General features: G+C 62.6%; 4 protein-coding genes across 4 annotated transcripts; 2 read left to right on the top strand and 2 right to left on the bottom strand.

Moving 5' to 3' along the window:
- Positions 1–93: 93 nt before the first annotated feature.
- LOC309600161 (retinol dehydrogenase 16-like) lies at positions 94–2,364 on the top strand. Its single transcript, XM_082332235.1, has 4 exons — positions 94–553; positions 676–934; positions 1,655–1,818; positions 1,984–2,364. Exons 1-4 carry the CDS (start codon positions 229–231, stop codon positions 2,199–2,201), a joined length of 966 nt encoding a protein of 321 aa, XP_082188361.1. The 5' UTR covers positions 94–228; the 3' UTR covers positions 2,202–2,364.
- A 4,257-nt stretch (positions 2,365–6,621) lies between these two features.
- ACKR5 (atypical chemokine receptor 5) lies at positions 6,622–11,010 on the top strand. The gene is made up of 2 exons (XM_082332283.1): positions 6,622–6,697; positions 7,952–11,010. The coding sequence occupies exon 2, from the start codon at positions 7,960–7,962 to the stop codon at positions 9,052–9,054; it is 1,095 nt and encodes a 364-aa protein (XP_082188409.1). The 5' UTR covers positions 6,622–6,697; positions 7,952–7,959; the 3' UTR covers positions 9,055–11,010.
- A 5,551-nt stretch (positions 11,011–16,561) lies between these two features.
- ZBTB39 (zinc finger and BTB domain containing 39) lies at positions 16,562–20,546 on the bottom strand. The gene is made up of 2 exons (XM_082332284.1): positions 20,520–20,546; positions 16,562–18,811 (listed from the first exon to the last, which is right to left on the bottom strand). Exon 2 carries the CDS (start codon positions 18,701–18,703, stop codon positions 16,565–16,567), a length of 2,139 nt encoding a protein of 712 aa, XP_082188410.1. The 5' UTR covers positions 18,704–18,811; positions 20,520–20,546; the 3' UTR covers positions 16,562–16,564.
- A 1,238-nt stretch (positions 20,547–21,784) lies between these two features.
- TAC3 (tachykinin precursor 3) lies at positions 21,785–22,454 on the bottom strand (the record flags this gene model as incomplete). Its single annotated transcript, XM_082332240.1, has 4 exons — positions 21,785–21,930; positions 22,003–22,032; positions 22,141–22,237; positions 22,344–22,454. 4 exons carry the CDS (start codon positions 22,452–22,454, stop codon positions 21,785–21,787), a joined length of 384 nt encoding a protein of 127 aa, XP_082188366.1.
- Positions 22,455–24,605: the final 2,151 nt, after the last annotated feature.

The raw sequence follows: 24,605 nt of genomic DNA, 5'->3' as shown, positions 1-24,605 counted from the left end.
CGGGCCGGGGCGGGGGAACGGGCGGGGGGGGGCGCAGCCGCCCCGGAGCCCGGTGGTGCCGGGCGGCCCCGCGGCCTCTCTGCGGTCGTTGCACCGGAGCGATCGTTAACTACGGATTAATCATTGCCAGCGGCGCCGGGGGCGGGCCCGGGGTCGGGCCGGAGCCGCGCAGCGCCCGCGCTCGCAGCGCGGCCGGGGCCGGGGCCGGGGCCGGGGCCGGGGCCGAGGATGTGGCTGTGCCTGGCGGCGGGGCTGGCGGGGCTGGCGGGGCTGCTCCTGCTGCGGCGCTGGCACCGGGAGCGGCAGGCGGTGCCCCGGCTGTCGGAGAAGTACGTGCTGATCACGGGCTGCGACAGCGGCTTCGGGAACCTGCTGGCGCGGCAGCTGGAGGCGCGGGGGCTGCGGGTGCTGGCCGCCTGCCTGACCCAAACCGGGGCCGCGCAGCTGCGGGCGGCCACCTCGCCCCGGCTGCAGACCGTCCTCCTGGACGTCACCTCCAGCCAGAGCATCGCCGCCGCCGCCGCCTGGGTCCGGGAGCGTGTGGGCGACCAAGGTAGGACGGGGAGGCCACCCCCATCGTCACCCCGCCGGTCCCCCCGCGGCTCCGACGCCTTGTGCCGGAGCAGGGCTTTGGGCGGGGGAGCAGCCCCGGCTCACCCCGTCCCACTTCCCCAGGTCTTTGGGGGCTGGTGAACAACGCGGGGACCGCCATCCCCACTGCTCCTAACGAGTGGCTGACCAAGGACGACTTTGTCAAGGTGCTGGACATCAACCTGGTCGGCCTCATCGAGGTGACGCTGAGCCTCCTGCCCCTGGTGCGGCGGGCGCGGGGCCGGGTTGTCAATGTGGCCAGTGTGTTGGGCCGCATCTCCTTATGCGGTGGGGGGTACTGCATCTCCAAGTTTGGTGTGGAGGCCTTCTCCGACAGTCTCCGGTAAGTCTGGCGCAGTAGCCAACGCTCCGGGTCTCCCAGTTTGCTTTTCTGGGCTTTGGCCAGCAGAGCCTCCCTCTGCCAAACCCCTTCCTTGTGCAACCGTGAGCGAGCGCAGGCAGAGTTCATTTTAGCTGCTGCCGAAGCACAAGAGGAGGGGGTGTGGGGCTGCCTAATGCGTGGACCAGACACCAGGACACCCTGTGCCACAACTACGGGGCTTGGGTCCCATGGGAGCGATCTCCTGCCCGAGGGGACCCTCGCCTACCCCTGGCAGCCTCTGCTCGCTTTCAGCCAAGCTCACGCAGAGGCAGCCCCGGGGCAGGGAAGGCAAAGGACTCGGCAGAGGTTTAATTTCATTCCCCTGCCTGACGACTTCCCAGCGGAAGGGAGGCTGTGGCCACGCCGCCTGCCCCAGCGCTGAGCCTCCCCCCTTGGACCTCGCCCCCGTACCGGATCCTGCAGGCAATGGCCGCGCAGTCCCGAGGTTTGCTTTGGCCCCTTCCCATCCAGGCTCAGCAGACGTTTGCTCACACGCCGCCTCGGACACGTGCTGGGGCTGGCGCGGGGTCTGCTGGGGTGGTCAGGCTCCCCACCGTACCTCCGGCACAGGGCTGCCGTGCATCCCGCGCCGGAGCCGGTGCCCGCACGCAGCCCGTGCCGGTGGGCGGCAGAAACATTCGGGTGCTGCTCCTGTGTCCCACGGGGCTCAATCCCTTCTAGGCTTGAGATGCGCAACTTCGGGGTGAAGGTCAGCGTGATCGAGCCAGGCTACTTCAAGACGGCGTTAACCAGCTTTGAGAACCTGGAGAAGAGTTTTCTTTCCATCTGGGAGAAGCTCCCGGAGGAAACCAAAGCGAGTTACGGGGAGAATTACTTGAAGCACTGTAAGTGCCTCACCTAAAGGTTAAGCAGGGTTTCTCTCCTGACACAAGGCACATTCCCGGGGCCACAGGGTGTCCCACCACCCCGTCGTCCCACCGAGCTGTTTGGCTGTGTTTGGCTTGAATGTCTAAGCCCAGCAGCCTGACTGGCGCTTTCTGCCTCCGCAGCTTTGCTAACAGTCAGGAAGACTGTGAATAAAAGCAACTCCAACCTGACGCTGGTCACAGACTGCATGGAGCACGCGCTGACCAGCCGCTTCCCGCGCACCCGCTACTCCGTGGGCTGGGATGCCAAGCTGCTGTACATCCCCCTCAGCTACCTGCCGTCAGCCCTCACGGACGTCGTAGCCACCTGGTTCTACCCCAAACCTGCCTGGAAAACCTAAGGCAGGGACGGGGCATAGGCAGCCAACAGGCAACAGCAGCCAGGGCCCGGCAGCGCAGGCTGGGATCCAGCATCGCCCACAGCCGAGGCTGGGCCGATAGGTTCCTGAATTTCTAACTCACTACGTCACAACCCTCTGTCCTCTGCTAGCAGACCACTTTGCTTCTGAATAAAGACAACTCCTCCTCCCCGCCTGGCAGGGCTTGGTTTCAGCCTCAGCTGGGGCTGCGGCGCCGAGGCCGTGTCCCAGCTCCTCCAACAGCCAGCACTGCCGCCGCCGTGCCCTGGCATGCTGCGGGCGCTCCCGGGGTCTCGCTGTTCCCCCGAGCGCCTGCTCCGTGCAGGGTCCAGCCCCCGCTGAGCTGCGAGAGCTGCACTCGCCCGAGCTGGCGCTCCAGGAGTTAACGCACATGAATAAAAACCAGACCCCTACACCCCTGGGCAGATTTCCCTCCGGGCACAGGGCTGGGCAGCCTCTGCTCAGTCCTCCTCCTCCTCGGTGCCCCTCGGGCATCGCCTGCTTCTGTGCGGCTCTGCCGACCTGCAGCGCCCGGTCAGCGAGGGCTGCCCCGCTGCAGCACACCGTGCCTGGGCATCGCTGTGGCTGGGGACACCCCTTCGCCTGTGCCCCAGCAGCTTTGCTGCCGCCCCGTGCAGGGCCCATCCCGGGGTGAGGGAACGAAGCCAAAGCTGGGCGAGCGCAGCGCAGCCGGCGAGAGGGAGACGTCTGGGGCTGGGTGCTGCTGACCGCGGCTGGAGAGATCAGCCAAATCCGGCTCTGTGGGGTGGCTGGATCCACCCTGCCGGCACAAACAGCCACTAAAGGCCAAAGCAGAGCTCCAGGCATGCGGATCTGTGCGAGGCGAGGCCGTGCATTGCAACTGAGAGATGCAAAACTTTCTCCAGATGCTGCTGCAATCCTGCCCCTCCTCCAGTGTGTCCCAGAGCAGCCAGGGTACCGCATCTCCAACCATGGCGTGGGGGCCTTCTCTGACACCCTCAGGTACGGGGCTGGCAGCCACCGGTGGCCCCGTGCTCCCCTGTGCCAGTCCTTGTCCAGCAGCTGGGCGCGCGTTGGCAGGCGCGGGCGTGCTGGGCGGCTCTGCCCCACTTTCCCCACGCAGGGTTTTATGTTGCTCCCAATAACATCCTTCCCCATGGAGAGCAGCAGCGAGCCACGGCGGGTGCTTGTGAAATACCAACGTGGTTGCCCGCAGATTGGGAAACTGAGGCATGGCTGGAGCAGCAGTCGTGCAACCAGAGGAAGGGTTTCGAGAAACCCTTGAGCAAGGAGAGGGCTCCCCTGCACCCACCTGGGGGACAATGGGGCGCCCAGGGAGGGTCACGGGCTCCCCCTCGCCCCGCGCAGCTCAGTCTCCCCCCAGCCCCTGCTTGGCTCAGGACGGCGTCTGCGTCTGCAGGGCTGACGGCCGCTCCCTGGCCAGGCGTGAGCTGCACCCCTTCAGGGTGCAGGTTTCCATCATTGAACCTGGCGGCTGGTGCAGGGCCATCGCAGGCACCAGCAGTGCTCTGTCTCCCCGTCGCTGCCTCATGCTGGAGGGACGCTGCTGCCCCAGGACCTGGTTAAAGATGTTCTTCCCTTCAAGCCTGCTGCTTTCTGTGGCACCCACCTTTGGGCCCTCCAGGCTCGCAGCTCCCTCTCTGATGAGAGGCGAGATCAATTGCTCTTTGCAAAGGTCCCCAAAGCTCTTTGTGCTTCACTCCAGCTCTGCCGGGACCCCCCCTCTGCTGCATCCCAGCTCTTCCCTGCGTTTGTCCAGCTCAGGCTGCAGGGGCTTTGCTCCTCAGCTCCCCATCTCCTACCTTGCTGCCGCACAGGGAAGCCCGAGGGCCGGCTGGCAACAGCTCCGTCCTCCCTCGCTGCTACGGGGCCCTTCGGCGCTGGCACAGCCTCCCACCCCTGCAGCCTCCCAGCTCTTCCATGGGCGACCTGGGGCTCAGCCCCAGCAGCCGGCGCTCCCTTCCCGGCACCACGCCGGCAATCGCGTAGCCCGTTGTCCGCAGTCTCCTCTGGCAGTGGGTGCCAGGTCCAGCGCAGAGAAAGTTGCAGCCACTGGGACAAGCTCTCGGCATGGCCGGGGCAGGCTCAGCGCTCAGCTCCGCTGCCAGAGGATGGGCTGGAAAAGGCACCGTTGTTACCCAGCCGGTGCCACTGCCCGCGCAGGGAGCTGGCCCTGCGGGCGATGACTCATGCGTTGTTCATACCTCTAATTAAGGGCTGATGAGTGGTGACTGGCTGGGGGTTATGTCCCTGAGGTTGTGCACTTGCCTGCAGGACAAGAGCAGCACCAGCAGCAGCCCTGCTCCCACCAGCACCGCACTGCTCCCGCACGTGCAGAGGCTGAGCCCATGCGAGACCAGGATACCCCCAGGCTGCAACGGAGCTCAGGGGAACTAGGAGCTACAGCAGGACTGGTGACAGCACGTAGAGCCCTTGTGCGAGCTGCGTTACAGCTCGCCAAGCTGTTTCCCCAGCCAAGAAAGCTTTCCTAAACCCTTTGCTTGGCTTAGCAAACCAGTAAGACGCCCCCAGCAGCCCCCACACATCACGATTCAGGCCCACGCGTCCCCAGGGGCCAGGCTGCGCAACGCTGAGCTGCCAGGAGGCAACACCGCAGCCTTGGCTGCACCAGCTCGGGGACCCCTGCGCCCGCATCCCTCCGGCAGCACCCCAGGCTGGCGCTGGCTGCTCGGCGAGGGAAGGGCAGGAGAACAGCAGATCCCCAGCACTGCTGCCGCCCATAGCCCACCACGCTCAGGGTCTGTGCTGCCGCCTCCTCCTCGGTGGGGCTGGGCTGGCGGCAGCCAGGAGGGACCCGGCCCCCGTATTTCACCACGGAGCAAAGCTCTGGCAGGTGGAGGAGGAGCCGGCCAGGCCCACGGGGTGCCATTATCAGCCTCTCCTCTTTGCCTTCCTGCGTGCCCCCGATCCGCCAGGTTCCAAAGGACCCGCTCGGATCGCAGCGGACGCTTTCTGGAGAGGAAACAGCCTTTTCCCACTTATCTCCAGACAAAGAGGGGAACCAGACCCTTAGGGAGGCCGGGGGCTCCTGGGCACACGTTTGGGTGCCGACAGCCTCGGAGCGCACCGAGCATCGCAGCAGGGATGGGGAGAAGGGCCCGAGCCACCTGCCCAGCTCCCCAGGGCTCAGCCGGCTTGGAAATGCAACCAGCTCCCAGGCCTCGCTGTCCCTGCCAGGATCAGGAGCCCTTGCGCAAACCCCAGTGGCAAAGGTTTGCAGCACCCAGGTCGTTCTCAAGCCGAGATTTCAGCGGGGAAGTTTTCTGACCTGTTAAATGGAAACAGAATGGCATCCCTGCCTCCCAGGGGAGGCAAAGCCCCCAAGCCATCGGGCGGCAGAGCAGCCCTTCGCGGCCCCCGTCCCATGGCTGAGCCGAAACGCGCCCCGTCGCGCTCGGGGCGAGCACGAAGCCGCCAGGTTCCTGTTTGCGACCCGGGGCCTTGGTCCCGCTGGGGCTGGGTACCTGCACGCAGGGTCACCAGCACCGGGCTTGTTGTTGTGAGACCCGACTTATCAGTGCCCTCGTGCTTCCCCGCTCCGGCCGTGCCTTCCTTCCGAGCCGATTGTTGATCACAAAGTCTTGTCTGCACTTGAAAAGGAGATTTCCTGCAATTGTTTTGCAGGACTTGCAGCTTGATGCAAAATTTTCTGCCTATCAGCCCCCTCCCCAATGCCAGGGCAAGGCTCAAGCCCCCTCCCTTCCCCTGCAAAACTGCCAGGCAATCACAGCTCGATGATTAATTGCTGCTTGGCCAGAGGTATTTCTGTGGCGATAGCCATCTGCCATCAACTCCTGCGACAGCTCGGAGTGACGGGTGGCTCTGACCTGGCAGAGACATTCAGCTTTTGGCCCTTTTTCCCCCAAAGGAAACCCTGAGCTCACCCCAGCATCGTGTGAGCAGCAGGGACAGTCAATGGCATGTTCCCCTTAACCCACCCTCACCCCTTGGGATTCCCAGACCTGGGGGAGGACCTGGCTCAGCCGGGTCCATCCCAGAGGATGTGTTTTCCCCTCCTTCCCACAGTCGTAGCGGGACCTGGGCAGGATCCGGCCCCTGAGACCAGTGGGGCTGCAGCAGCCGGGTCCCGCAGGAGCAACAGCGGAGGGGACCTGCCCGGGGGAGCCCCGAGGAGCCCCGCTCCATCCCCAGGCACTCGCAGCTTTGACACCGACACCTGCCCAGGGCCTCCCTGCGCCCGTTCCCAGCCCTGCGGCAAAATCAAACGGGAGCCCAGCCCTGGGGCTGGAAATCGAGTCAAATGTCACCCGTGCTGGGCTGTCTCAGGATGTCGGACCACAACGGTCATTTCCTGCCGGGAAGCAGCCAACAAGCCCACCCCGAGCTCTGCGCCGCTACGGTTCTGCTCTCCCAGAGGCGCGCGAGCCGCCGAGCCGAGAGGATCGCCGCACTCCCCGAGCAGCCCCTCCGTGCAGCCTTCGGCTCTGCCGCCGGTGAGCCAACGCCTCTCCCTCCCCATCTGTGTCCATCTGTCCCCTCTCCCACCAGCCTCTCTTGGGACCTGTGGCTTGGCGAGGGCGGGAGGTCAAGGAGCCTCGGGGACGGGGGGGCTCCAGCCCTGGGGGCTCACTTTCCTCTCCTCCGTGGTTTTGGGAGCGTGCGGGTGACAGCCGTTTGCCGCAGGGCTGATGCTCTTGCGGGAGATGCCTGGCTGCAGCGCTCCCCGGCTCGCTGGGCTCCGAGTGCCATGGAAATGCCCCAGTGGCACTGCACGCTCCTCCAGCTTTCCCGGGGGAACGGTTGGTCTTGAGGGCGCTTCCAGCGGCACGAGGCTGAACGGGGTCCGCGGCATCTTCGCCGTGCGGATGCAGCTGTGCTGAGATCGGAGGTCTCACACTTGAGGCAATAAAAGGATGTTAAGGTCAACTGCATTTCCCTTAGGTTTATAATTTTGTCACCTACTTGGAAGTCCTGACAGCTCCCAGCAACGCAGTTGCGAGACAGGCAGAGCGAGGGTGGCCGGACGAGTTTATAAGGCGACCGCACACCATGGGCTCAGGTGGGGGACAGGGGCTTTCCCAGTGGCGCGGAGTCGAGCAGACGTGGTCACTCGCACGTTTAATGGTCGGGGTGCCTGACCGCACCCCGGACACCTCACAGCCAGTTGCTGCACGCAAGGGCAGAGCGGGAGAGCTGGGGTCGGGATTCCCACAGGCTCCGTGGCGGCAGGACCTCAGCTCCGGAGGTGTCTGGGGGACAGCACGAGCCTCGGTGGCGGGGGCTCCCGCCCGAAGGTTGCTGCGCTCCCAGGTTGTCAGCTCTGTTTCTGCGATGACCGATGTTGCTGAGCCTCGGGGCTTGTGGGCGCTCTCACCTGTCCTTCGTCCCTCCCCTCCGTCAGTCCCCAGCACCGCGTGTCCCCAGTCCCCGGCTGACCAGGCTGTGGGACAGGGGACAGCCACCACCTGGGAGCACGCGAGGGTGAACAGGTGGCTGGTGTTTGCGGCTTGCATTTTGCTTGGGATGTGAGGTTATCATCCAGTGTGGATACAGCATCTTCTGAGGGCTGATGTAGGAATTCACCATAGGAATAAAAACTGGATTTAAGAAAAATACAGATGGGTACTTCCAGAGCCTCCCGCAAGGACTGAGCTCTGACAGGAGAGATTGGCTCGTTCTCTATTTTCGAGCTGTCCGGCTCAGTGCAGCCACCGAGCCACAACTCAGTGCTTTCCCTTTCCTTGCAGCTACCGGGATGGCTGAGGTGACCACTGCCCCCACTGAGACGCACACTCTCCTGAACGAGTATGGGGACTACCACAACTGGTCTGAGCTGTTCCATCTCCTGAACTACACCTACACCTTCTGCGAGTTCAGCCTGGATGAGAATGTCAAGCGGGTGATCCTCTTCATCCTTTACCTGGTCATCTTCGTGGTGGGCTTGGTGGAGAACCTCCTTGTCATCTGGGTCAACTGGCAGACACGGGGCAACAAGAGCTTGGTCAACCTCTACATCATCAACATGGCCATTGCTGACCTCGGAGTGCTGCTCTCACTGCCCATCTGGATGCTGGAGGTGATGCTGGATTACACCTGGCTCTGGGGCAGCTTCCTCTGCCGCTTCACGCACTACTTCTACTTTGCCAACATGTACGCCAGCATCTTCTTCCTCACCTGCCTGAGCGTGGATCGCTATGTGTCCCTGACCAGCTCCTCCCTCTTCTGGCGTAAGCACCAGCACCGCGCACGCCGCATCATCTGCGCCTGCAGTTGGGTCTTGGCAGCGGTGATCCCGTTCCTGGAGGTTGCTCACATGCAACTGGTCAATACCGGCGAGCCCATCTGCATCTTCATGGCCCCCTTCGAGACCTATGACGAGTGGGCGCTGGCGGTCAGCTTGGCCACCACCACCATTGGGTTCCTCATCCCTTTCCCCATCATCGCCGTTTTCAACATCCTGACAGCCAGGTTCATCAAGCGCACCAAGCCGGAGAGCAGGAAGCACTGTCTGCTCATCTATGCCTATATCGTCGTGTTCCTCATCAGCTGGCTGCCCTTCCATATCATGCTCACGCTGCTCACCCTTGATGGCAACCACATCATCCTCCACTGCACCTTTGCCCACTTCCTCTACTTCTTCTACGACATCATAGACTGCTTCACCCTGCTCCACTGCGTGATTAACCCAATCCTCTACAACTTCCTAAGCAAAAACTTCCGCAGCAAGCTCATCTCCGCCGTGGTTAAGTACATCCCCAAAGACCAAGGCAGCCAGAAGGGCGCAGACAATTCCTCCTCCACCACGCAGCACTCCATAGTCATCGCAAAGGACAACCACCCTCCCAATTAAGGGGGATCAGACTCTCCCACTCATCACTGGCAAGTGGTTGCGGGGGGGGGCAGCTCCCTGCACTCACTGAGCCCAGTAAGGACGTTTTTCCTGGTGATAAGCAGACACTTTGGTTTTAAACAACACTTCTTGGCTGGCCACCTCCTGTCCTCTAAAGGCAGGGCAGAGTGCCAAATGTGAAATGAGATGGTGCGGGGAGCTACAGACATCTTGCCTCTGATGTGCTGCTGTATCAAATCTATTTAGCTAAAGAAAGAATATAAGAAAGCGATATTTCCTGTTTTCCTAAAGAAACACTTGCAGTCATAAAGTGCATTACTCCGCCTGCTCGGAAGTCTGAACACAAATCCGGCCCCTGGGACCCGACCCCTGCACCTGCCCCGAGCCGCGGGGCTGGGGGCACACGAGCCTTTCCCTTCACCACAAGTTTTTCTGCAGCCCCCGACTTTCACTTACGCACGTGCTCCGGATACACCGCGCCGCAGAGGTGCCCAGTGAGTGCTGCCCCTCTGCCGTGATGCCATCCCAAGCAGGAGAGAGGAAATCCATTCCTTTGAAACACAAACCCCTCCTCCCCGTGCCTGGCAAACAGCTGAAAGCCTGATTTTACAGAAATGAAGGCAACACAACCCTGAGGGGCTGAGCACGACGCAGACCTGAGCTTTAATGAGGGGAGGAACGACTCGAGATCAGCAACTCGTTGAGAGCAGTTTTGCAAACTCAGCAGTCAATTAGCGATGGTTAAAACTGGGTTTGACTGGGCACAGCTGCTTCCAAACATGACTGGTGGCAGCAGAGGTGGGGTTCCCAGTTTGTGTTTTGCAGCAGGAAACCCATCCCATTAAATCCAGCCTCCTTTAGAGCATCTCCTGGCAGGTTTCTAAGGCCACTGGGTGCGTTTCTAAACGCTGGCAGACTCTGGCAGCCCTTCACACGCGCTCCCTTTCAATCAAAGTCGCACTGAAGCACGCCCCGTGGGAACGTGTACACGTGCAGAAACCCTCGGAGCTGGAGCACGGGCCGGGCTTTGGCTCTGGAAGAAACTGGAGCATCCGGAGAAAGTTCACCGTTGTCCGGATTCCGCTAAGTCATGTGCTGCGGGTCAAGCCCTCGGCAGGGGAAGGTGAAAGAGCGACAGTCACTGGAAGGGAGTTCATAAATCTACCAAAGGCCTTGAGCTGCTCAAGAAACACATTTTGAAAAACGCAAAGCATAAGCAAATCTGGGGACAGGATGCTTGCAGCAGAGAGCTGAGGGCGGGGAGCAGGATGTCCCGGGCTGCGGGAGAAGCCCGCGACCAGGGGTTATCGTGGGACTGGCTGGGAATGGCCCTGCTCTTCACAGGGGTTCTGAGACAGGGTAAATCACTGAATGCTTCAGGACTCCTTGTGCACAGAGATGTTCCTTCTTACTACCAGGGGACACTAGTGTTGACAGAAAAAGCCAAATCCATCTTTTACATAGAAATATTTTGTACCACAGGTGGGGGAGAAGCCAGTCCCCTCAGACACAACAGCACGCTGTTGAGGGAAGCAACTCACGGCCGTTCCTCTTCCTTAATTATGTTACTTACCCAGTTTCACAACTTGAGAGCGTAGAGCCACTTAGACTGTAAGCCCTCCAGGGCAGAGGCTGTCCTTTGGGATCCGCACCGACGCAGGACCTCGCCACCTTTGTCCCCTGACCCTCCTGGGCACAAGCGCAGCGAAGCCGAGCAGCCACAAAACTGGCCGGTGAACGCAAAGGCAGCTTCACGCTGACACAACCCACAGCTCTGATCCTGAACCTTCCCCGAGGCTTCCTTTTGCAATACCCTGCCATTTTCAATGAAGACACGGAAGGTAAGTACACAATAACAGGACACTTGAGGTGTGACATAACCAGGACAGCAACATATTCAATTTCAAGTTACCTAAACATGTAAAGCTTGGTATTTGACCTATTAAACTTGTGGTTTTTAAACTCTCCTAATGCATCTGCAACTTTGTTCATAGACCTCAGGGCCAGAGCGACCTCAGATAAACCCTCATACAGCCCCACGCAGTGATCTGGGCTTGAAAGCCAGCAAGTTCTTTAGCCGGGTCCCTCTGTTTCCCTTTAAAGCCTTCACCGCCCCTTAGGGTAAACTGGCCCAGCCTCAGGCTCCTTTAGCAATTACTGCCGTATACCCCTGGACCACCCTCCCAGCTTGGATTTCCAGTGCCCACTGCTGGTCACCAGGCTGGCGATGGGGAACTGGTCCTGTCCCACCAGGTGAGCTCTGCCCAAGCAGCTCCAGCGGCGACCGAGACCGGCAGCCCCGGCCCACGGCAGCGCCCAGCAGGCAGGTCGCCCCAACCCCGAACCGAGAAGGAAGCCTCGCTGCTGGAGAAAAGCTAAAGTGGCTCTTGAAAACGCCAGCAGCGTTTGCCCGCTGATCTGGCTTGCCAGCCAACAGCTCCGAGCCTGCGAAGGCCCAGGGCGCAGTGAAACGCACCGCTGGCAGCACACAAAGGGCTTATCAAGGAACACAAACCCCGAGAATTTCCTCAATGGTTTCTAACGAGGGCTCTGCTCCCAACCTGCTGCGGAAACAGCCTGCAGAAATGCCGGAGTCGGTTCTCCTCGCGCTGCTCCGGGTGCCGGAGGAGGCGGCGAGGAAGAGGCCCCGGCTGCCTGGACTCGTGCCACAAATCCTGCAGAGCACAGCACAGGAGCAGGATGCCAGGAACGGCTCACGTGCTTTCCCAGGCACTCCTGAAGAGACAGAAATGCCAATCTGCACATTTAAAGAAACAAGTTGTATAAAGAAGGAAGGTACAAGAGGTCAATATTTTCCATTTTATTATTCTAAATAAAAACCACACTTTGTGCTGAACAATGGAGTATAAAAGAACCCGATGTACAACGATTTTAGACATCTACTATTTAGGGGGAAAGTTTACAAAATATACAAAACTTTACAGCAAATAGATAGTAAACACTTAAATATCAGGAGGTCAGTACCTACTATTAACTTAACAAAAAGGTTAGACAGCAATTCAACTCTTTTTTCTTCTGCTTAATTATTCTGTTGAGAGACCTGGATCCTTTGAGAAAGGGGAGCATAAAACTGAACTTTGCAGTTTAGAAGTCGGAGTAAGACCAGTCTCGAAGCACTGCCTTTTGGAGGGGGATTTTGTGACAGGGTTTCCCGCAAGGACTCGCGACCTGGCCACTCTCTGCAACCGCTGCCGGCACAGCTCACAGCGAAGCATTTCCCTTCTGCGTTCCCCTCTTGCACCCCAAGGATCCCAAAGCACTTTGCAAACACAAGTTAGACCTCACAGCTGCCCCCGGCGAGGTAGGTAAGTGTTGCCCCCACGTTCACGGGGAGGCGGGGGAAGCGAGGCCAGGAGGCGAGCCGAAGGCCACACCACGAGTCAGCGGTGGAGCGAGGGCTCCCACCCCGGCTCCCCCGCCACTGCAAACGGCGCTCGGCCTCCGACGGGGCGCCGTGCACGGCTGCACCCCCAGCAAACACACAGCCCCACGCGTGTCGGAGCTATGGCTCCTCGGGGCAATGCAGCCTGCGGGGGACTCGGGATGAGCCCCATTGCTCCATCTGCAGAGCTTTATGGAGGAATGCTGGAGCTCCCAGCCAGGCTGGCCGGGCTCGGGGACAGCCACAACGCCAAGGGGACGGGGACGACAGAGCTCTGATGCTGGCCGCAGGCTTGGAGCGGCCCAGGACCCTGCCAGGGGAGGAAGAGCGCAGGTCTCTGACCCCTCTTGGGACAATCCCTCCGAGGAGGAGCCGCAGCGCGAGGCCAGCCCAGCGCGGGAGCGCTGCGGGTCCAGATCTGTCCCTGGATCCCCTCTGCAGATGGGACTCACTGCTGATCTCAGGATGTTTCACACGGGAAGAATTCTTTATAACACTGGAAAGAATCCAAGACACAGAAATGCCAGGGACCTGGTCGCTCCCCCCCATCCCCACACCCAAAAACGACCAGCAGAAAACGAGGTGTGCTTTTGCTTTCCCGTCCCTGTGCTTAGAAAGGTGGGCTTGCTTTGCCCATTAGTGTTTCAGTGTAAAAGCTTCTCTTTTTGGTTTATGTGCACAAAAGGCTTTTGCTTCACAGCTTAGCTAGATATGGGGCTGCAGACGCTACTGCGCAGCAGCACCCCAACCCATCCAAAAGCTCATCACAGCTTCTGGGACATTTTAGGAGGGTCTCGAGGCTTTAAGGACTCAGCTCTCCCAAGCCTCGTCTGCCTCCCTCACATCCTTCATAGCAACCTCCAGAGCAGAGCAGGTCACATCCATTCCTGTCTACCAGCCCATCTTGCCACCACCAGGACAACGAAAAAACCCCGTAACTCTAAGAGCTCCTCAGAGGAGCCTCCAGCGAACCGCCGCCAACTCCCACGCTTTCCTAGAGCGCCATGCGTTCTCCATTTTTTTTTTTTTTAAGTAAATGTAACAACACTAGGCTAAACATGGCTCCACAGACCAGCTAGAGATCGCAGACCGTGGCCTGGCAACTGACGGGCACCACGAGACTGGAGTTTGGAAACCAGAGCTCCAGCGGCAGACGCAGCACAGCCCGGACAGAACCAGGGTTGGCAATCGCTTCGGTGCCTCGCCTCCTCTGAAAACAGGCTCCAGGCACCAAAATCAGGACAAATCCAGTTTAACGCTCCCCAGGGCGATGCCAGGTGGCCCCAAACCCAGTCAGTATTACCGGGATTGGGGAAAGGACACAGACTCCCAACAGCTTCATCCTCAACCTTGTCCTCTCATTCCTCCTCAGCAAAGTCCGTTCTTCCCACCCCACCTCCGTGCAGCGGGATCAGCCGGGTACTGCAGGTCCACAGGGTCACTGAGGACGACCCACGCTCAGGACGAAGGAGCTGCCTGGGAAGAGTCATTAGGTCCAGCCAGGGCTCAGCACTGCCAGCGGGGACACAGCTCAACACAGACTGTTGTCTCTTCCCCCTTCACAGCGGAGCTGGACATGGACCTGGAGTTGCCGCGGTGGAAATGCAGCTTTACAGGCAAACCGCAGGGACTGAAGGATGGATGGAGCTGAAGGGCAGGGGCTTCCAGCAGCTGCACACCTCTGCACCCTCCAGCCCCTCTCCCCGGGATGGGAACTCCTCCCGCTCCCGACAGCAACACGCCCAGCCGATGGGGAGATGTGCTCTGCAAAGCCCAGGGAACGTTACAGCGCTGCTACCCCTCAGCGCACACACTGCTGCTTCACCCAGCCCTCCGCAGACACAGCGGCACTGAGCCGTCCCCCACTTCTTATATTGCTACAGAGCTCGTTTCACAGGACGGGGACGGCGCTAAAGGGAAGTTCGCTTTCGACGGGGAAGGCTGTAACAGGAGTAAACCGACCCAGGCAGGTCCAGGAACCGGTACAGAACAGGAACGGATGGAGGCTGTCATTTCCCTAGGATGCTAAACATCAATATTCACTAAGCACTTTGCATCTCCCACACACTTTGCAGGTACAAGCCAGCAGTCTTCACCGCACTCCCGGGAGGTAGGTAGGTACCACAAGTGTTACCACCCTCATTTTACAGATGAGGAAACTGAGGCAAAGAGGTGAAGTGACTTGCCCAAGGCCACAGCGGGGTGAGGGGAGCAACCCCCAGGAATTCCTAGCTCACCAACCACACATCCAGCCCACGCCGCTCCTCTGCCACGGGTTGTCCCTTCGAAAGCAGGGGAAAGCGGGATGAGTTTACAGGGTTTGCAAATCACTAGTTTTGTTTTGTAACAGCATATCTTTACAGAAGCGCAGGAGCCAATTTACTACAACTGTGGCTTGAAAGCCCTGAGCGCATCCTGTTTGTGAGGTAGAATGAGTTACCTAAGGGCAGTCATAACTCATGCTGCGGCATCGGAAATATTTGTTCCTCTCCACCTCTGCCCCACAGCAGGATAACATGGGAAAAAGCTGATCCCCACCCTTCCTGGTGTAAACACTGCCGGCACGGGGCTGACTTCACCAGCGCAGCCGGGAGAGCCCACCATGCCGAGGAGTCCCCAGCCTGCACCCGACGCGCGTCCAGGAGAGGGTGAGCCGAGGTTCTCACCAGCTGCTATTGCCGCCAGCTCCTGGAGCTCCTCTGCCGCAGCCCCCAGCCAGCGCCTGCTGAAGTTACAGCACGATTCAACAAAAGATGAATGAACTCACATCGCACCAACAACATCCTGCAACACACATTTGCCACGAGACATGTCCGGGATGCGGCGATCCACGGCGGCAGCCACGGGAGGGGGCTACCCCTTCAGCAGAGAGAAGAGTCCTCAAAGGTACCTTTGTGGGAGTTAAGGCAACAGCTTCATCACGTCTTGTCTGCTGGGATCTGTGCAGCTGCAGCAACGCCGCTCTCTGGCACCCAGCGCTTCCAGCAACTGGCAGCCCTGGGACACACCGTGCCGTGCCGGCAGAGCACAGCATGCGCGGCTGCCGTTGGCAGAGGAGAGCCGAGGAGGCATCGGCACGCTCTCGATGGCCAGCTGCAGGCCGGCAGAATTTAGGCATGACTGTGCCATCACAAAATATCTCCCAAGGAGCAGTTGGCCCCACAACATGAACCTGCTTCCCCGGCCCTCTCCAGTCCAGCAACTCCTCCGAGAGCTCCCTCTGCTCATGCACCCGCCTCTTTCCTTCCACGCTGCCGCCCCACTGCTCCGGCTCTTCAGAGAGGTAGTGTCACTCCTTCGCCTCCTCCTTTGGAGACGGGGTCTTGGGGCACGAGCGAGCGGCGTGTCACGGGCACAGCAGAGAACCGGCCAGCCACGCTCCCTGCTTGGGCAGGGCTCCCGGAGACCCCCGGCACTGCCTGGGAACTGCCCTTGTGAGCAACCATCACCCTCCTGCTCATTTACCGCCAGGTATCCCTCCTCATTTGCACGTGCACGCTCACATGCTGCTTGCTCATCTGCCCTGCAATGGAGCGACGACTTCAAGGCTGATTCTGTGACACGGACTTTGCTTATCTCCTCGCAATAGCAGCAGAACCCCAGTGATGCCCAGAACGAGTCTTTTTTTTTCCTTCCTTCCTTCTTTTTTTTTTTTTTTTTTCCTTTTCTTCAAGTCCAGCACCATCCTGCTCTGGCTCTGTCCCTCTCTACTGAGGTCAGGTGTGAAAAATCTTAGCAGCATCAGTTTGTGGACAAGCTCAAACTGAGGGTTAGCCTAGTCAAGTGGGCTAAAAGGTTAAAAAAAAAAAATCTAGACTCAAAACCTAGTGAGAAATGCTAAAAACACAGAACTCAATGGCCTCTAACAGGACCAGAGGTAAGTAAACACGACAGACTTCTTGGAAACAGTGATGTAGCTTACGTGCTGTTAATTTGTACAATGCCACCAATCTAAAAAGCCCTAGCAAGGCCAAAAAAAATAAAAAAAAATAGAAAAGGAGGATTCCATCTATGATGCCTGACCATTAAATAAAATAAATGACATTTTTTCCACAGCTTCTGTAATTAGTATTTGCTCCTTTGCTGGCCCTGCCCTGCCTCACCCCATCAGCTGTCCGTGTTTTTCTCCGCGTCTTTGGAATGGATGATATACATGAAAGTCTGTTCGATGGTGAAGTCCGGGGGGAGGCTGCCTTTGTGCACGCCTATGTGCTTGCTCATGAGGTTGAGCGTGGAGCTGTAATGCCCGCACACAGTACAGCGGTACATGAGGGCTCCCGAGTGCGTCCGCAGGTGGCACTTGATGGTGGAGCGGCCGCGGAAGAACTTGTGGCACACCTTGCACTGGTAGGGCTTTTCTCCGGTGTGGATCCTCCGGTGGTAGTTGAATTCACTGGTGTGAGCAAACCTCTTCCCGCAGACCTTGCAGCTGTACTTGCTGTTGCCTGGCTGGTTTTGCAGAGCCAAGTCTTCGCTCAGGAACTCCTCCGGCAGCTTCCTCTTCTGCAGGCCCTGCTGCTGGAGACGGTCTCCAAAGCTGGGTCGGATGTCCAGGCTGCCCCCGCACTTATGCTGGCTGACATGGTAACGATACGCCGCTTCCAGCTTGAAGCTCTGGCCACAGAAGTGGCACCGGAAAAGAGCCTCCTCCATGTTCTGGTGAACGGCCAGGTGCTTCTCCAGGAGGTGCCGATCCACGAAGCTGTTGGCACAAACAGAGCAGGAGAAGACCGAGATCCCCAAGTGAGACAGGGTGTGCCACATCAGGCTGCAGAGACTGAGGTGCCTCTGGTCACACACGCCGCACGTCTGGCTTTTCAAGTTCACGTGGTCCAGGATGTGGTTGCGGACAGTGTGGAAATCTTTGGCCAAAGGCTTCCCGCAGGCAGCACATGCCAGCTCTGAGCCGGGCCCTCCCCCAAACATGGTGATCTTCCCCGGCAGCGCATCGCTGGGGTGGACGATGATGTTGTTGTCGAAGACCCCTTCTCGTCGGTGAAGCGTCAGCTGCCACTGGGTGAAGAACTTGGTCTCACACATGTCACAGGAGAAGAGAAAGATGCCGATGTGGGACAAAACATGAGTGACCCTGGAGTTCCGGTCCTGGAAGTGGGTTTCACAGACCTTGCAGTTCCCGGTGAGCAGATCAACGTGATCTCTCGCATGCTGGCGGATCAGCTGGATGTTGGGCTCCAGGACCTTCTTGCACACCTGGCAGGGCATGGCCTTGCTATCCTGGCTGTCGTTCTCAAAGGCCAGCTCTTCTTCACTGTCATCACTCAGCTCAATAACTTCTTCCGATGGGCCCAGCTCTTCGCTGGCATCTTCAAAATGCAGTTCATCCTCGGCCAAATCCTCCAGCTGAAGCTCATCCATCTGCCCAAAACCTTGTTCTTTGGAGTGGTCACTGTTGCTGGGACAGGAGTTGCTCCCTGTGGAGATGTCCATGGAAGGATCAGCGGTAAAGAAGCCACCCTTGCCGTAGTCACCGTTGCTCTGGACCTTATACTGCTGGCACGAGCTTGTAGTGGTTTGAACAACGATGTTCACACCGCCCAGGCTGGGTTGGGTTGCCATACTCGCAGCAGGAGTGAACTGTCCTTGATCCGATTCCTGTTCTGTCTTGGGAGGCTGCTGCGGATGCATCAGGGGAAGAGTCTGACTGGCTTCACTCACAGTATTCCTGTCGTCCTCTTTGTAGCTGCCTGCCGCTTCCCCATGCAAGATGTAATTCCGTTCAGGGCCGAAATGTTCCCCACCGCTCCGGATTTCACCCAAAGAATGGCTCTGCTCTGAGGAGGTGCTGCTCAGAGGACCTGACCGGCCTTCGCTCATGGCCAGGGAGGGCTGCTTCGTGATGGCTGAGCTCTCCAAGTCAGGGAAGGTTGAATGGCAGGCCTTCAGCAGATCTTCCATGCCCAGCCGCTCTGCTACCTCGTAAATGACGCCCACATTGATTAGGTCTGTGAAGAGCTCCGAGGTGTACACAAAGCTGAGGATCTTCTCGAAGTTGGCCGGCGTGATGAAATCCACTACGTAGGTCCTAGCAGCATCCAGCCCTGTGTTCAAAAAGAGGTTCTGGAAGTAGCCTGCGGCGCAGGCCAGAACAGCCTTATGTGCAGCAAAGGAGCGGGTGCCCACCAAAATGGTGACGTCGCACATGGTCTCGGAGAGCCTGCACTTGTTGAGTTCCTTCAGCAGGTTGTTGGGGTGATTGGTGCTGTGCAACTTGATCCTCATGCCCATCTTAGCAGCTGCTTAAGAGTCCTTCTCCTGTCAGCTGCTTCTTCACGCATTCATCAGCTGCGTGAGCCAGAGGTGCTTGGCATCCAGAAACTGGCAGGGCAAGGGGCTCTAGAGAGACAAAAATGCAAGAAATGTTAATACCTTAACAACCAAAGAAACATCACTCTAGTCATACCTCAAATTTTCCACCTTCCTGACAAGCAACAGAGAAGCAGCAGCATAGCCGCTTAGCTGGAGACTGACTAAAACCTATCTTGTAACTTCAAAGACCGACTCTTTGGGAAGCAAAGGGAAAGATGCACACAGGAAAAGACACAAACAAACTAAAAAGTCGTTTACTCTGCCAGCGACAGCCTGAAGTCCCCACTTCTATTCGGGCACGGACACAGGTCCCTCTGCCTCGCGGTTCCCTCAGTTCCGAAACTGAGCCCCAACCGGTGCCTGTGACGCAGACGCCCTCCCTCTCCTCGAGCCAGGGATAACATCCCTGCCTGGAAGGCTGAAATTCAGGCTCTACACGCTGGTTGGCTTCACCTCCAGGCCTCCTCCAGCCGCCACCGCTTCATACCTTCGCTTCGGGTTTCTCCCGTACCCACACGGTAACTTTCGCTTTCCAGGTGGGATCTCATTTCGGATTCTCCCCTGCATGCCAGCTTCTCTGGTTCCCAAGGGATTTCTCCTCTGCTACACCGGCACTTGCAGCACCTTTCAGTGCTCTTTTAGCCGGGCGGTTTGTGCAGTATTCCCAGGCTGCCACCAGACACCTGGCCCCTGCCACTGGCAATTCCCACCTGAGCTCGTCCGTCCAGCTTGTCCCACTGCCTTTGTCACCCTGTCCCACTCACAGGCGCTCAGCCAGCTCTCGGGCCACCCAGGGACTCGATGAACTTACCCCCGGAGCCCTATCCCTAATCCCCTGCCTTTTTCTCCCCCCGGTAGAGAACAATGACCCCAGAAGGCAGCAGAGAGAGCGGGAATTTGCAGGAGATGGAAGGGGACAGGGCTGCCTTCTGCCCCAGCTCCAGGGAAAGGCAAAAAGGAGCTGAGGACGGGCTGTCTTCCCCTGGGACGCCGAGCGATGGAGGCAGGGACGGCCCTTGCCCAAGAAGGCAGCGGGGAAACCGCTCACGGCTGGGGAGGACGAGGAGGACGAGGATGGCCGAGGAAGGCTCTGGAGGGGAAACGCTCACCAGCACAGAAAACGCCTGGACGTAGGCAATTCCTGCAGCGTGGGGATCCCTGCGGGGGAGAGGGGGGGCCTGGGGACGGGACAGGAGGGAGAAGAGACGGAGGAGGGAGGGGGGACCGGGGGGCGACGGAAAGCCGGGGGCGCGGGGGCAGGAGGGGGCCCCGGCGGGTGAGGAGGGGCGGGCAGGCCCCGCTGCCGCCGGCGGGCAGGCAGGAGCCGCTCCGCTCCCTGCGGGGGGACAGGGAACCCCGGAGCTGCCCCAGGAGAAAAGGGAGCAACGGGGGCGGGGGGGGCGGCAGGGACCCCCGGGGGCTGGAGGAGCCACGCGGGACAGCGGGGGCTGGGGGCCCACGGGGGGGGGGGGCGGCGAGGGGCCCACGGGGTCGTGGTAAGGGGAGCCACGGGGGGGGGGGCTCCAGGGGGAGCCACGGGGGGGTGCAGGAAGGGGCCCCGCGGGGAGCCACGGCGGCCGGCGGGAGGCGGCGGGAGGCCCCGGGGGGCTCCGGGGGGGCGGCGGGAGGCCCGCGGGGGGCGGCGCGGGGCCCATCGGGGGGGGGCGGCGCGGGGCCCCCGGGGCTCCCAGCGGGGCCCCGCGGGGGGCAGCCAGCGGCCGGCGGGGCTCCTTACCCGCCCGGCGCCCCGCACCATCCCGGCTCGGCTCACACAAAGGCGCCGACCCGCCCTCCGTCCGCCCCGGCCGCCGCCGGAGCCGCCTTCCGCCCGCCCGCGCGCCGGCGGGGCCACAGCGCCCCCCGCGGCCCGGAGGGGAGCTGCGGGGGCGCGGGCACCGGGACGGGGACGGGGACACGGGGACGGGCACGGACGGGGACACGGGGACGGGCACCGGGACGGGGACGGGGACACGGGGACGGGCACCGCGACGGGGACACGGGGACGGGCACGGACAGGGACACGGGGACGGGCACCGGGACGGGGACACGGGGACGGGCACGGACAGGGACACGGGGACGGGCACCGGGACGGGGACACGGGGACGGGCACGGACAGGGACACGGGGACGGGCACCGGGACGGGGACGGGGACACGGGGACGGGCACGGACAGGGACACGGGGACGGGCACCGGGACGGGGACACGGGGACGGGCACGGACAGGGACACGGGGACGGGCACCGGGACGGGGACGGGGACACGGGGACGGGCACCGCGACGGGGACACGGGGACGGGCACGGACAGGGACACGGGGACGGGCACCGGGACGGGGACACGGGGACGGGCACGGACAGGGACACGGGGATGGGCACCGGGACGGGGATGGGGACACGGGGACGGGCACCGGGACGGGGACACGGGGACGGACAGGGACACGCGGACGGGCACAGGCACGGACACGGACACGGACACGGGCTCCTCTTCATTTGCGGGGGGCAGGTGTGGGGCAGGGACAGGTCGCTGCAGCCCAAGAGCACACGGGCCCCCGCCCCGGCCCCGCTCCCCCCCGTGGGCCCGTCCCCGCGGACCCCCCCCCCCGTGGGCCCGTCCCCGCGGGCTGTCCCGGGCCCCTGCGCGGCGCAGCCAAGACACAGAGACGCTCCGGGCGCGTGTCCCGCACAGGCACGGGTGGGTGTATACAGGGGTGCGTACACAGGCACGGGTGGGTGTATACAGGCACGGGTGTACACGGCGCACGGACAGGCACCGCTGCCGGTGCGGCTGCCGGGCAGCGCGGGGACACGCGCGCGTGGGAGCGCGGCCCCGGCGGGGCCCACGGCGGCTCCGCGGTCCGTGGCGCGCCCGGGACGCCCCGAGCCGGTACCGCCGCCGCGGCGCAGTCCCCGGTGCCGGTGCCTCGCCGCGGGGCGCGGGGCACGGCCCCCGTGGGTGCGGGCGGCGGGGCGCGCCCCGTCCAGCCCCGCCGGCTCGGTCCGCGGCTCACGCCGCCCGCAGCGGGGCCCCGCCGGCCGCGGGGGGCCCCGGGGAGCAGCGGGGGGACGGGCCGCCGCTCCCCCGCCCCGCCGGCCGCCCGGGCTCCGCCGCCCGCTTCCCCATGAGCCCCACGAAGAAGTCGTGCATGTCCCCTGCGGAGAGACCCGCCGTCAGCGCCGCGGGGCCCGGCTGCGGGACCGGGACCGGGACCGGGCGGGACTTACGCTTCTGCGGAGCCGCGGGCGCGGGCGGAGCTGGAAGAGACCGAAGCGGGTGAGCGGCGCCGGACCGGACCGGGCCGGGACCGGCCGGACCGACCGACCCTCCGCAGCCCCCCCTGCCCTCGCCCCCCCGGCCCTCACCGGCGTCCTCCTCCCGCAGCAGCTGCAGCAGGGCGGCGTAGGCGGCCCCGGGGCCGCCGCGGGCTCTCCAGGGCAGCGGCTCCGGGACGGGCATCCCCTGCGGGAGGCGAAGCGGGTGAGCGACGTGGGGGGGCCCGGGGGGGCCCGGGGGCTCCGGGGTCCGCCCGCCGCTGCCCCCCTCCCCGGCGCCCCGACGGCCCTACCTGTGCGGGGGGCGCGGGGCCCGGCGGGGCGGCGGCGGCGGGGGGACGGCGGGCGAGGGCGAGCGGCAGCGCCAGGACGAGCAGCGCCGCCAGCGCCGGGCGGCTCCTCATCCTCGGGGGGGCCTGGGGGCGGCGGTCAGCGGCGGAGCGGCGGGGCCCCGGGGCCGCCCCGAGCCAGCGCCCCCTCCGCGGGGCGCCCGGGACGAGCCCGGGACCGGGCCAAGCGCTGGGGAGGGAAGCAGCGAGACGGGAGCCGGGGGGGCCGGGGGCGGCGGGACCCCCGCCCGTGTCTGCGGCCGGAGGAACCGCGCCGCTTCCCGGGGCCGGCGGGGGGGGGGGGGGCAGTAAATCCCGGCCTCCCCCGAGCTGCGGGCAGCTCCCTGCCAGCGTCCTGGGGAGGGGGCTGCACCGGGGGCTGCAGCCCAGGGCCGCCTTACGGGGTGCGGGGGGGGCACGTTATCGGGGAGGCATCACGGAGGGGCGGGGGGGGCGGGGGGACATGGCTGCACTGGGGACCCGGGGGTCCCGTGCCACCACTCGTGCCCGCGGTGCCGCGCTTGTGCAGTCACACACCAGCCGGACTGTGCAACCGCGCACACGAGACCGAGCGCGGGCACACAGAGAGCACAAACAGGGGCTCGGACTCAGTCCTGCACGGTCACCTGTGTTAGTGCACACACGCGTCCCCTGACACGCGCACCGGCACACACACGCACCAGCACACGCGTGCTTGCTGACAGCCGGATCCCAGACACAGACTTGCTTCCAGACCCCCCCCAAGCCCTCCCCGAATTCAAGCAGCATCTTCACCCCATCTCTGCTCCCGGCCCGTGCCCTCCCCAGCAGCTTCCCCAGCTTCCCCCTCCTCCCTTCTCCCAGCCCGAGCCGGGCAAGGACAGGACGCAGCAGCCCCCCAGGAACCCCCAGGGCCGGGGGTGTGGGGGCACAGACCTGCTGAACCCTCAGGTGTTGCTCGGTGCGGAGCCGGGGGCAGAGCGTCCCTCGCTGCTGGCGGCTGCGGAGCGGGAGATGCGGTGAGGTGAGGTGGGCAGCGGCCGCAGACCGCGCCGACGGCTCTCCCAGCGTGGGCTCAGCTGGGAGGCAAAGTACCAGGGTGCTGGCTGCTGTGCGGAGTTAAATAAGGGGCTCTGCCCATGGCACAGCGTGGGTGGGCGAGAGGAGAGCCGCCAATGGGGGCCGGGGGGGGTGGTACCCCCACCCTGCAGCTTCACGCCCACGCAGGCACCATGTCACCGACAGGCACCCATTACACACGCAGAGTCACACCGCGACACAAGCGCGCCCACGCAGGCACGCCAGCTCCCCACCGTGCTGCAGCGCCCCGTGGTAGGGGGCCAGCACACAGGCGCCATGCCCACACAGCCCCCGGCCCCTCCTCGCGCCGCAGGCATGGGGGGACACACGCACCTGAGCACGACGCAGCCGTCGGCACGTGTGGGCACACACGCGGTGGGAGCGGTCCTGTCCCTGCCGCGCTGGCAGAGCTGCTGGCAGTTGCTCTGCAGCTTGGCTTTGGGAGGTCTCGCACCGCAGCGGGGATCAGCCGGGCTCTCACCGCACACACGATGCACACACATGCACGTGCATGCAGACACGCGTTCATCTGCACACGCGTGCACGCAGGCTCTCTGTACCACACACCCTGCTCGTCTCCCCCAGCCCCACCCCGGGGCTCCCGGCCTGCCCGGTCCTGTGCTGCCATGGGGAGCGCTCCTGGCTCTGACGGCCCCGGCAGCCCTGGGTCCGGCCCCACGTGGGGCTGCCTTTCCCCGGGCCCCTCTGTGACCCAGACAGGGCCAGCACCACCAGCCCCAGGCCCCGCAGCCCCAGCCCGACTCAGCCTCCTGGGAGCCTGGGCTTGATCCTGCATCCTGATCCCCCAACCCCAGCCACCCCAAGTGCCTCCGCGCCCTCACCCCAGCCGGGGGGCTGGAGTGTGCAGCGATGGAAGATGGGGAGGAAAAGTTGGGGGGAACCAGAGGGATGCAAAGGAAGGGGGAATGCACAGACCAACAAGTGAGAGCCGCTAACTTCAGCCCGAGCAACAGGCTGCTGTGCTGGCGGCTGCGGTGGCCCCGCGGGAAGGCGGCCTGGCAGCGGCAGCTCACGTGGCAGCGCAGCCTGGGGCAGGGCAGCATCTGCAGTGCCGGGGACGTTAATTAAATCGGAGCCTGGCCAGAGACGGCCTAATTAATTAATAACACCTACTTGTGTGGTGCCAAGCGCGACGCAGCCGCGAAG

The sequence above is a fragment of the Platalea leucorodia genome (assembly GCF_965183815.1).
Source record: "Platalea leucorodia genome assembly, chromosome: 23".
NCBI lineage: Eukaryota > Metazoa > Chordata > Aves > Pelecaniformes > Threskiornithidae > Platalea > Platalea leucorodia.
This window is presented reverse-complemented; position numbering and strand designations above follow the sequence as displayed.

Bases quoted from the DNA above. Each gene is read 5' to 3' on its own strand.
- ACKR5 (XM_082332283.1), top strand. From the start codon at position 7,960: ATGGCTGAGGTGACCACTGCCCCCACTGAGACGCACACTCTCCTGAAC.
- ZBTB39 (XM_082332284.1), bottom strand. From the start codon at position 18,703: ATGGGCATGAGGATCAAGTTGCACAGCACCAATCACCCCAACAACCTG.
- LOC309600161 (XM_082332235.1), top strand. From the start codon at position 229: ATGTGGCTGTGCCTGGCGGCGGGGCTGGCGGGGCTGGCGGGGCTGCTC. The intron at 935-1,654 runs GTAAGTCTGGCG...AATCCCTTCTAG, and splicing joins GCCTTCTCCGACAGTCTCCG to GCTTGAGATGCGCAACTTCG. The intron at 1,819-1,983 runs GTAAGTGCCTCA...CTGCCTCCGCAG, and splicing joins GGAGAATTACTTGAAGCACT to CTTTGCTAACAGTCAGGAAG.